Source organism: Silurus meridionalis, chromosome 8 (assembly GCF_014805685.1).
Source record: "Silurus meridionalis isolate SWU-2019-XX chromosome 8, ASM1480568v1, whole genome shotgun sequence".
Classification (NCBI taxonomy): domain Eukaryota; kingdom Metazoa; phylum Chordata; class Actinopteri; order Siluriformes; family Siluridae; genus Silurus; species Silurus meridionalis.
Window position 1 is genome coordinate 26,251,879 of NC_060891.1, and position 12,578 is coordinate 26,264,456.

The window sequence follows — 12,578 nt, forward strand, 5'->3', positions numbered from 1 at the left end:
TATATCTATCTATATATGCATCAGTTTATTTATCTGTTGGCTTGAACATGTCTCTCGCTTTATTTCTCTCTCTCCGTAGCCGAAGTCTCTCGGTCCTCTTCAGAGCGACCCTGACGGAGAGGATGCCGCTGGGCAGGGAACCATAAAACGTTGCCCTGCCTCCTCAAGCCCTGCCACTCCTCCTCGGCCCGCCTCCTGTGTGCCCCCCAGGCCGCCGCCCCCTCGTCTGCCCCCCCAGAGACGCAGCAGCTTAGGTAAAGGGCCTCCCCAGCACGCTCAGACAGAGCCTGAAGGGGATGATGGGAGTTTTAGGTTCTGGGAGTGGCTTCACGCAGAGGAGCAGAAGGAAGACAGTAAGCCTGGTTCCTCCTCCCCGGTAGCCAGATGCCGCTTGATTGGTAGATGTTGTAAAAATGGCGGTAGATGTGTAGCGGCTTCCATTGACTCCAATGGCGTTTCCATCCACCTGCTGTACTGCGAATTTGATTCCAAGCTAAAACATGAATATGGTTAAAAAAACATTACGGCTGAGGGGTAAAGTTGCTGAAAAGGCTGATGGAAACTTATTTTTATTGCCATAGCAAGTGTGTGTTTCTGTCTTTACATGAGCTGAACAGGAAGCTTCAAAAATACAAACACGTCTCAATTACAATAGTGTAAATGCAGTCACGATATCATTTCACCTTCGAACCTAAGCCAACATTCGATCTCTCTGGAACCATGGAAACAGGTCTGTCTGTCTGTCTGTCTGTCTGTCTGTCTGTCTGTCTGTCTCTCTCTCTCTCTCTCTCTCTCTCTCTCTCTCTCTCTCTCTCTGCTTGTTTGTTTGTTGGTGGAACAGAATGACTGCTCTGGTACGGCATCGTTTTCCAGCACTTCCTCCGACGTGAGCAATAAAAATTTCCCGCCCACTTCGTTTGATTGACAGGTGAACGTCGGCGGCAGTGAAACGGGTTTATCATATCGTTTTGACGCAATTCGAAGATCACAAACGCGTGGATTCTATGCTTTTTGTTCAGCTCTGTTAAGTGCAGCATGTTCTCCGTTCGTTTAGACTTTGTTTAGCGTTTAGACTCCTACACGATTCGGTGACATCGACCCTACCGACAGACTTCTGTGTGTGATGTGCATTAACCCCTTATAGTGTGTGTGTGGTGTTTTTATGACGACATGCATGTTATCAGGTGGAGACCTCAAGCTGGTTAGTGAGGAATTAAAATGAAGTAACAACTATATCTACACAGTATGGGCAAAGGTTTGTGGACACCTGACCATTAGATTGGTGTGCACATCCCATTTAAAATTTTGTCTCCATTTTGGGGGGGTTAATTCTTTTGGCCATATGGTGTATATAAATAATAAATCAAATGATTATTGTGGTAGATAAATGACTATCCTAGGTGTTTAATGCATTCTTCTGATTAAAATGTGTGTGTGTTGTGTGTGTAGGTAACGGACTGAGCGCCTCCTCACAAAACGGAGAGAGAGAAAGACTGTCGACTCTACCCACCATTCCCAGTCGCAGGAGTAAAGACATTCCTGTGAGTGTTGTTGTTGTTTTTTTTTTTTTCTCCTTTAGAACCAGTTCCTGGTTGTTTGTTTCATCAGTGTTTTTGTAGCCGATCATTTTAACGCGTAACGTCTCGCTTTGTCTCAGAAGCCGATGTGTAACGGTCTGCCTCCCACTCCTAAAGTGCACGTAAGTACATCAGCTCCTCCTCCTGAAACACACACACGTGTCAGACACGTCACCTGGGTTTCCAGTACAAATTATTTTTTCGGTGGATTCAGTGGGTTTCACACTGGTTCAGGTTCCAGATTTACTCAATTCTATCATGTTCTAGTGTTCATCTTATAATCTTATAACATTAGGAGCATGATGAACCCAAAACATTATCTCTATCTATCTGTCTATCTATCTATCTATCTATCTATCTATCTATCTATCTATCTATCTATCTATCTATCTATCTATCTATCTATCAATCATAATATTATTACACACTATATTTTCAAAAGTATTGGGTCACCTGACCTTTCCTGCTATGTGTTTCTTTTCCAAACTGTTACCACAAAACTGGAGGCACTCAATTTTACAGGACGTCTTTAGATGGCGCTATAATAAAATTGTATTCACTTGAACTTGGAAACCCAAAATCTTTTCCAGCATGGCGATGCCCCTGTGCACAAAGTGAGCTTCTTAAAGATCTGGTGTACATGCTTTGAAAAGGAAGATCTTGCTGCTATAGAGCTCTCATCCCTACTGAACACCTTTGGGATGAATGTGAACGCTGACTGCACCCCAGGTCTCCTCACCTACATCAGTACCTGCCTTTCATAACAAACTTGTGGCTGATGAACACAAATATCCAGAAGCTCACTCCAAAAATCTAGCGAAACATCTTCCCAGGAGAGTGGATGGAATTATAAGAACAAATTGGGACTCAATGTGAATTTCACGTTTGCTCTTTGTTCTAACTTGCTAAAGATGAAATCACAGACATGTTGTGCATGTGGTCAGAAAAGCACCATTCAGCACCGTCAGTCTCGAAACTTTGACACAACTATATCGCGTCTTACACAAGCATGAATTCGTAGTGGGTGAGTGCCGAACTGACCTACCTGCAGTCTGGACCTTTCACCATTTTGAAAACGTTTGGCACATTATGAAACGAAAAACACAACAAAGAACACCCAGAACTGCTGATTAGCTAGAATCCAGTATGATACATATGGGACAACATTCCTCTCCCAAAACATCCTCAGTTCCCAGATGTGTACGGACAGAAGACAGGACGCTACACCGTGATAAACATGGCCCTGTCCCAAAGGACATCTTTAAAAGCTGTAGCATTAAATTTTCAATTCACTTGAACTAAAAGACTCAAACTTAAAACAAAGCCATCGTAATGAAGATGTGCATTCCATGACTTGGAGTGGAAGATCTCCTGCTATAGAGCTATTAAACATGATGCATGTGAACACTGACTGCACTCCAGGAACCTCCTCACCTCACCTCCATCAGTACCTGATCTTTCTAACACTCCTGGCTGAATGAATCTCACACAAATTTTCACAAAATCTGGTGGAACATCTTCCCAGAAGAGTGGCGGTTATTATAATAGCAAATTGCGACTATATCTGGAGTAGGACATTCAAAAAGCTCACATCCTATTGTCAGATGTCCACAAATCTTTGTCTACAGAGCAAAGGTTAGAGAACTTCCACTTCGGATTCTGTATTATTTTGAGCTTCCAGTTAGGGAAACTGTGTGTGTGTGTGTGTGTGTGTGTGTGTGTGTGTATATACCTGTGAGAAAAATGGGTTTTCTGCCTGCAGATGGGAGCGTGTTTCTCAAAAGTGTTTAACGGCTGTCCACTGAAGGTCCACTGCGCTTCGTCCTGGGTCAACCCAGACACCAGAGGTACGAGTTCTTAGAAATGCAGATATTTTTTATGCATCGCTTTTAATATTTGAATCGTAAAAAAAAAAAAGTATTTCTATATAATTGTCAGTAGATCAATCATTTGTCACCAATATTTTATACGTAGATCGATTTCTCCTCGTTTCTCGTGCACGTTCTCTCAGCAAAGCTGCTGCTACGTAATTAAGACGTATCGCAAAGCTACGGAGACCGAGGCATGTCCTGAGAGTCACATAGAATACAGATTAACATGGCAGAGGTAGAGCTGTAACTTCCTGCAGACACAACAGGAAAAGAACGTCTGGGGTTTTTTTTTTTGCACTACAAAGCCGTTCGTGTGAAAGGGGCCATGCGTTAGAAGTCAGAAGGCACTTAATTAAATTGAACCAAAGAAATCGGGGGCATCGGTAGCTGCTTCATACGTATCTTTAATGTATGGACTGTGGGAACGTTTTCATTCAGATCGATATTTATACATTTTTTATTATTATTTTTTCAGATCAGTATTTGCTTTTCGGAGCCGAGGAAGGAATGTACACCCTCAATCTGAACGAGCTTCACGAGACCTCGATGGAGCAGGTGCGATTTTGGAGAAATGTTTTGTTTTTCAGTACTATTATAGACTCTGATCACGTGAGAAGATCACCAGGATTCTTCTGCACTCTTCAACATACATTTACATTTATGGCATTTTTCGAGATGCCAAATCTTATCCAGTTAAATTTATATAATTTGAAAAACTGAGCTGCTATAAGGTTAAGGGCCATGCTCAGGGGCCCAGGAGTGGCAGCTTGGGGTGGCTGGGATTTGAACTCACCACCTTCTGATCAAAAGTTCAAAGCCGTAAACACTAAGTTACCACCTTCCTTTATATTGCTTCCCAGACAATAAAAAGGAACCCAGACACATCCACTTGAACTCATTTCCCTTCCCGTGTCTCGTAGATCTTTCCCCGGAGGTGCACGTGGCTTTATGTGATGAACAACTGGCTCTTTTCTATATCCGGTAAGAACTTTCCCAGCATTCTTATAAAGCACACAGGGAGGAAATGAAATGTCGATGGAGAGTAGGGGTCAAGGGGCAATATTTACTACAAAAGTATTGGGACACCTAGCTTTTCCAGCTATATGTGCATGAAATTCACTAGAACTAGGAGACCCAAACCTGAACCTCTGCTTTACATGGTTTGGAGTGGAAGATCTCCTCCTATAGCATTCTAGGCCTTTTGACTGCACCCCAGGGACCTTCTCACCTGACTTTAATGACACTTTTGTAACTAAATGAATCTCATTTAGAGGGACTAAATGTGGAATGAGATGTTCAAAAAGAAGCACATATTAAACTTTGGTCCATGTAGTGTATACTTGGGAGCAGTTGTGAAACACAATCCAGAGTTCCACATCAAAGGGTTTGTGTTTGGTTAAAGCGGCATTGAGGAGACGACTGATGACGAGGGACATGTCCATGGCCTCAAACAAACAACAGTATATTTCAGAACGGTTGAAGAGCTTGAGATGGTGTTGAGAGAACATCAGCCAATACAAAGCTCTAAACAGACCTCTATAGTGGGGTTATGCATTCATCGCTTACTGGTGAAGGAGAGAAATAACTTGAAGTACTGACTGTGTTTAAAGCAGATCTGTTTAAGCACTGTGAGATGTGTACTCACTCTTGTAAATAGTGTGTGTATGTGTGTGTGTATATATATATATATATATATATTAGGGCTGTCAAAATTAACGCGTTTACCCGAAAAACTTAATTTTATTAGCGCGAGATTAACTCGCCTTGCATTTCTGTTTGACCGTATTTATTCAAAATATAAATAATAAAAAAATTGCAACACGCATTTATTCACGATGTCCTTTCTTTACTCAGATATGAAAAATAATAAACTCCAGGGAAAACTCTTTTTTTTTTTTAATCACTAAACATTTGTTTTACTGAGTCTCAAATCAAGCACCAAAATCCGCCATGTTTCGTCTTCTGCTTAATTGGTGGTTCACATTCTTAACTAGATCATTACCACCATCTACCGTGGTAATGGATCAGAGACTTGTCCCTATTCCCCAGACCAAAAATCCGCCATGTGGCACACATCCGGCAATTAAAACCGTCCGTGTGGAAACATCGCGAAAGTTCCGTGTGGTGTCGTGATGATTTATGGAAATTGAAAACGCCATCAATTTTTTTAAAGCATGAATATTTTCTGTTGAAAATGGTTTCACTAATAATAAACATAAGCATCCTTATTGGTCCATGGCCATGTTGATTAGAGTATTAAAAAAAGTTAAAAAAAATATCAATTTAAGGTACATTTACAACAGATACAAATGTGCGATTCAAGTTGCGATGAAATATTTTATTGATTGACGGACCCTTCAAACACTTGCAACCACCAAACCGATCCCCAAACACAACCAAACACCAGTTAGATGTCTTCAAAAAGAAACTTAAAAGGTTGGTGATCTCTGGTTTAAAGGATATTTAATGAGCAGACTGCGGATTTGAGTTCAGTGGGATGCACACTTCATTCACGTTTGTTGCTGGATTCTGTTTTTAATGTGTGTGTGTGTGTGTGTGTGTGTGTGTGTGTGTGTGTGTGTGTGTGTGTGTGTGTGTGTGTGTGTGTGTGTGTGTGTGTGTTGTGCAGGTAAAGCGTCCCAGTTGTACTCCCATAACCTGTGCGGTCTCTTCGAGCACGCTCGGCAGATGCAGAAGTTACCGGTGTCCATACCGACTTACAGACTGCCCGATAAAATCATCCCTCGGTAAGCCTCAGGCTTTTCTTCTTTCTGTACCAGCAGTTTAAAGTGAAGCTCAGAGGGAATGTAAAGGGAGACCGTAGCCCGTATTTATAAAGCCGAGATGCTTATCTGATTGTATGTCATGCGTGCAAACGCGGGTTTGTTTTACGGCGTTATTCGCAGAGCGCCGACAAAGAAATCAGTTTGCATTTCTTTTATTTTCTTTTTAATAACCGGGTTTCATGTTTACGAGACGATCAGAGGTCGGAGGCTTACTATTGGTTTGGATGTGTGTTTTTATATTCAGTATGTTCAAAAGTATTTGGGCACCCAATTTTTTCAGCCATATGTGGTTCTTCTACAAACATTTACCATGTGGGTGCAGGCACACACAATCGTATACGGCGTATTTGGATGAAATGTTCCCTTCATTTAAACCAGGAGACCCCCCCAAAAAAAGGTGCACAAATCCAGCTCCATGAAGATATGCTTTTGATAGGTTGGAGTGGAAGATCTGCTATCAAGCTTTAAACATGATGACTGCACCCCAGGAATCTCTTCACCTCACCTACATCACTTTACCAATGGCTAATTTTCCAAAAATCCCTGCAAAATCTTGTGGAACATCTTCCCAGAAAAGTAAAGTTTTATGATGTTTAAAAAGAAGCACATATGGTCAGGTGTCCATAATGTGTGTGTGTGTGTGTGTGTGTGTGTGTGTGTGTGTGTGTGTGTGTGTGTATATAGTGTGTGTTTGATGCACTGATTTTTCTTTACTTTTGAACTTTTTACAGGAAGTTTACAGTGTCCAATAAGATTCCAGACACAAAGGGGTGCCAGAAGTGCTGTGTAGGTGAGTTGAGAAGAGTTCAGGATGTCATGAAAGCAAACGAATGCTTTTTAATGAATATGAGTATATTGTATAATGTGTGATGTGAGGGTTATTAGAATGGGCTTGTTAAACTGGTGTGTGTTTGTGTGTTTTAGTTCGCAATCCATACACTGGGATGAAGTATCTGTGTGGTGCGTTCCAGTCCAGTGTAGTTTTGTTTGAATGGGTGGAGTCCATGCAGCGCTTCATGTTAATCAAGGTGAGGGTTGTGTTGAGGAGTTTGTGAGTCTGAGCACGTGATTAATGATGAAAAATGTCCATCGAGTGAGTCCAAGTGTCTGAACAAGTCTGTGTAAGTGAGTCAGAGTGACTGAAGGTGTCTGTGTAAGTCAGAGTGACTGTCAGACTACTTCAGTCACTCTGACTCACACAGATTCCTTCAGTCACTCTGACACACTCGCACAAACTCCTTCGGTCACTCTGACTCACTCACACAGACTCCATCGGTCACTCTGACTCAATCACACAGACTCCTTCGGTCACTCTGACTCAATCACACAGACTCCTTCAGTGACTGAGAGTGAATGTGAATCTGAATCAGAGTTTGAGTGAAAAAATCTTAAAGTATAAAGGAAATCAGACAGAAACGATTCTGAGTGAGTGAGTGAGTCAGGGCTTAAGCAACTCGGAGTACGAGTCAGTTTAAGTTGGTCAGTACTTGAGTCAATCTAAGCGAGTCTGAGAATGCACAAGTCAGTCTGAGAGTACAAAAGTCAGCCTCAACCAGCTAGTTTGAGAGAGTCTGTAAGAACACAAGTCATTTTGACTGAGTCAGTTTAAGCGAGTCTGTAGTAAATAAGGCAGTCTAAACAAACCAGAGTAAAGAAGTCAGTTCAAGTTAGTCTGCTTGAGCGAGTCAGTTTAAGCTAGAGTCTGAGAGTATGCAAGTCGGTCTGAGCGAGTAAGAGTACATGAGTCAGTCTAAGTGAATCATAGTACGAGTCAGTTTAAAGGAAGTACTCGCTGTCTGAGGGTACTCAAGTCAGCCTAATTGAGTCAGTTTGAGCAAATCTGAAAGTGCATCAGTCAGTTTGACCGGGTCAGTCTAAGCGAGTCTGGTATGAGTCAAACTAAGCGAGTCTGTAGTGCGAGTCAGTCTAAGCGAGTCTGAGAGTACGCAAGTCAGTTTTAGAGATTCAGCCAGTGATTGATGTGACTCAGCATATAAATGATGATAGATGTAATTTTCACTTATTCTGTTTGTAAATTTGTGTGTGTGTGTGTGTGTGTGTGTGTGTGTGTGTGTGTGTGTGTAGAATATAGACTTCACAATCCCTTGTCCATTAGAGGTGTTTGAGATGCTGGTGGTCCCAGAGCATCACTACCCGCTCATCTGTGTATCAGTGGTGAAGGGCAGTCAGCCCGATCAGGTCGTGACCTTCGGCACCGTCGACCCCAACGACATCGCACCGACCTTTACCGAGCCTGGTACGATCCAATCTTCGCTCCTGTATCCGATCATCTAGAGTGCATTCTGTAGCTTTGGACACAGGTTTAGGACTTCCTGTGTGTGTGTGTTTGACTTCCTGTGTGTGTGTTTGTTTCAGATACGCCACAAACGTGCGTGATTCACGTCACACAGCTGGAAAGGGACACCATTCTGGTGTGTTTGGACCGTGAGTATGGATTCAAATACTGTCTCGCACATGATTGTCACTACACACACACACACACACACACACACACATGCACAGCTGTTTGCTTATACAGTTTCAATACCAAGTCTGTAATACTGTTTACAGGGTATGTTTAACTCTGTGTGTGTGTGTGTGTGTGTGTGTGTGTGTGTGTGTGTGTGTGTGTGTGTGTGTGTGTGTGTGTGTGTGTTTGCAGGTTGTATAAAGATGGTGAACTTACAAGGCCGGTTAAAATCCAGCAAGAAGCTCTCAGCTGAACTCACCTTTAACTTCCAGATTGAAGCAATAGGTGTGTGTGTGTGTGTGTGTGTGTGTGGCAGTCAGTCACTGTGTATTTGGGGTGTGTGAGGAGGTCTGGGGATCAGTCGGTGTGTGTGAGGAGGTCTAGGGTTTAGTTGGTGTGTGTGAGGAGGTCTAGGGATCAGTCTGTGTCTGAGGAGCTCTGGGGATCAGTCGGTGTGTATTTGGGGGTGTCTGAGGAGGTCTGGGGATCAGTCGTGTGTGTGTGAGGAGGTCTGTGAGGAGGTCTGGGGATCAGTCGGTCTGTGTGAGGAGGTCTGTGAGGAGGTCTGGGGATCAGTCGGTGTGTATTCGGTGTGTGAGGAGGTCTGGGGATCAGTCAGTGTGTATTCGGTGTGTGAGGAGGTCTAGGGTTTAGTTGGTGTGTGTGAGGAGGTCTAGGGATCAGTCTGTGTCTGAGGAGCTCTGGGGATCAGTCGGTGTGTATTTGGGGGTGTCTGAGGAGGTCTGGGGATCAGTCGGTGTGTGTGAGGAGGTCTGTGAGGAGGTCTGGGGATCAGTCGGTCTGTGTGAGGAGGTCTGTGAGGAGGTCTGGGGATCAGTCGGTGTGTATTCGGGTGTGTGTGAGGAGGTCTGGGGATCAGTCAGTGTGTATTCGGTGTGTGTGAGGAGGTCTGGGGATCAGTCGGTGTGTCTGTGAGGAAGGTCTATTGTTTTATTTTAAATCACTGTTGTGTGTTCAGTTTGTTTGCAGGACAGTGTGCTGGCATTCTGGAGACACGGCATGCAGGGACGCAGCTTCAAAACCAATGAGGTGTGTTTTCAGGGGCTTGTGTGTACACGCAGTATTTTGTGTGTGTGTGTGTGTGTGTGTGTGTGTGTGTGTGTGTGTGTGTGTGTGTGTGTGTGTGTGTGTGTGTGTGTGTGTGTGTGTGTGTGTGTGTGTAATATTGCTCTCTTATCGCACCAGATCACGCAGGAGATCTCGGACACATCGCGCATCTTCAGACTGTTGGGCTCAGACAGGTAAAACACACACACAACAATGCACAAACAGCTCCCCACACACGTGTAATACACATACAGTATTTACACTTCTTGTAACTTGTCACTCTGTGTGTGTGTGTGTTCTAGGACGGTGGTATTAGAGAGTCGGCCCACAGATAACCCAACAGCTCAGAGTAACCTGTACATACTTGCTGGCCATGAGAACAGCTACTGAGCGTACACACACACACACACACACACACACACACACACACACTTAACAGCATTCCTTCTCCACACTACATGAAATAACACTCTACACGCCTGCCAATGCTATAAGCTACATGTGCACGTGCATAAACACACACACACACACGCATTCCTATAAACACTTCGCCAGAAAAGTCTTCTTACACTACTGTCTGTTTAAGACACAACCATAAACACTACACACACACACACACACACACACACACACACACACTACACCCCTGCCACTCGCTGACTCGCCTGTTTTAAACTATTTATTGTGGCACGTTCCAATGAGGCGTCTTTTTATTTTATTTGTATTTTATTTTCCTTTTTTTTTTTTTCATCAGCCTGCCTGCAGCCTTCCCTCTATAACAGTCCGTCTCTTAAAGAGCTGATACGCCGCCGGTGACGTCTCGACCTTCACGGCTGCTACGTGCCGACTCAGTAACGCACCGATTGGCGTTTTAGGGATAATCAAATATCTGCCATCTATTTCTTTTCGAACGACGCTGTGCGGGCAAAAGTATCGGGACACCTGACTTTCCCCGGTCGTGTGTGCGCAAAAATTAGAAGGCGTGTGATTTTGTATTATGAAAATTTCCCTTCAGTTTATACGATGAAATCGGGTGTTAGTTATAAGTATGTTTATATTGTAGTTATATTTAGCCAAAATTGTCGTCTTTTTTTGCTCGTCCTAAACAATAATAGTGCAATAAAACCACCTTGTCTAAATCGTGAGCGTCGTTTCAGTCGTTATTGTAGAGAATAGATTTAGACACTGTGGGGCCAATGTGGACACCCGAGTGAAAGATTTCCCGCTTCTTATTGAACGTCTGGTCTCACGTTTGCTTTTTGACCTCCATTCCTCAGGGAAGATGTTCCAGTTGACTTTGTGACGATTTCTGTGAGATTCATTCCGTCAGGTGCGGTGAGGAGGTTCCAGGGGTGCGGTCGGCGTTCGTGGTGTTTAATAGAGTTTGCACTCAGGTGCAGAAGATCTTCCAGTCCATCCCATCGATACTACAGCGTCCAAAGACGTCGCATACAGTCGTGTGCCTCCAGGTTTTTTATAGAAAGAACATATGGCTGGGTGTCCTAATACTTTTGGACGTACAATGTTAAGTTCGATAAAATCGGTAATTTGTCCGCTTCACCTCGCGGGTTATTACGTTGTTGTTCCGCAGCACAAAGTAAAAAAAAAAAACAGCTCTGCTCAGACGAGTGGTGCGTAACTTCTCTGTAGGTCTTCGCCATCGTTACTTATTCTAGTAATAATAATAAACAATAACATGCCTGTGGATTTATGCATCACAATATCAGAAACGTGTTCATGCATAGAAGTTACAGAAACGCTAACGGACCCGTGTACATACTTTGGTTTTTCAGAGGTTTAAAGGCTTCTCCCGAACGCCGGTCGATATTTTTTGGTGATTATCTCATGATGCACCTGTTTCGCTACTCAAATGGTTTCTTACGAGTGCACAAGGGATCATTGCTCACTTTAGGAAAAAGTATTAAGAACAAGTTTGCAGACACCTGACGAAGATTGATATGTGCTTCTTTTTTTTTTTTTTTGAACATCGCATTCCACATTCGCTCTTATAATAACCTCCATTCTTCTGGGAAGATGTTTTACTAGATTTCTGTGGAGATTTGTGAAGCTATTGGTTAAGTCAGGTGCTGATGGAGGTGAGGTGAGGTGAGGTGAGGTGAGGTGAGGAGGTTCCTGGGGTGCAGTCAGAGTAGAAAAAAAATCCATCAGAAAAGGTGTTCAATAGGGTTTAGAGCTCTGTAGCTGGAGATCTTCCACTCCAACTCATGTATGTTAATGGAGCTGGATTTGTGCACAGGGGGCGTTGTCATGCTGGGACATGTTTCTCGTAGGAGATTTCATTCTATACAATTGTGGAGAAGAAGCACATATGGCTGGAAGTCAGGTGTCATATATATATATATATATATATATATATATATATATATATATATATATATATATATATATATATATATAAATAAATAAATAAATATATATAATCAGCACAAAAGTGCCATCAGACACTAAACTTCAAGTATTAACGTCCACTTGATCAATACTACACATCTACAAACTCCAGTTGATTACATTTACGATTTTTGCCCGAATGATTCCCTTTAAATTTCCCTTCAAATAATGTTTTTTTTTTTTTTTATTTAAAAGTCCAGCAAAGACGCGAGAGCACGAGGTTCAGCGGGAAAACGTCATGCCATTTATTAATAATCGATGATAATATATATATTATATATTTTTTATCATTCTGTCCCATATTTATCTATTATAAAATAATTTAATACAAAATGTAAAATGCGTTGGGGCACAGGATATTATTCTTTTTTTTTTTTTTTTTTTTAAGGTTTTATGC

At 42.6% G+C, this 12,578-nt stretch overlaps 1 protein-coding gene across 1 annotated transcript in view; it reads left to right on the forward strand.

The window, feature by feature from the left end:
- Positions 1-11,587, forward strand: part of map4k3b (mitogen-activated protein kinase kinase kinase kinase 3b) — a 33,305-nt gene extending 21,718 nt beyond the window's left edge. Inside the window, 15 exon segments of the mRNA XM_046855030.1 lie at positions 80-353; positions 1,450-1,541; positions 1,658-1,699; positions 3,340-3,424; positions 3,924-4,003; positions 4,369-4,429; positions 6,078-6,195; positions 6,966-7,024; positions 7,159-7,262; positions 8,320-8,491; positions 8,611-8,679; positions 8,897-8,989; positions 9,684-9,754; positions 9,911-9,966; positions 10,075-11,587. Coding sequence (XP_046710986.1) covers positions 80-353; positions 1,450-1,541; positions 1,658-1,699; positions 3,340-3,424; positions 3,924-4,003; positions 4,369-4,429; positions 6,078-6,195; positions 6,966-7,024; positions 7,159-7,262; positions 8,320-8,491; positions 8,611-8,679; positions 8,897-8,989; positions 9,684-9,754; positions 9,911-9,966; positions 10,075-10,162 — 1,464 coding nt within the window. The 3' untranslated portion in view covers positions 10,163-11,587.
- The last annotated feature ends 991 nt before the right edge of the window (positions 11,588-12,578 follow it).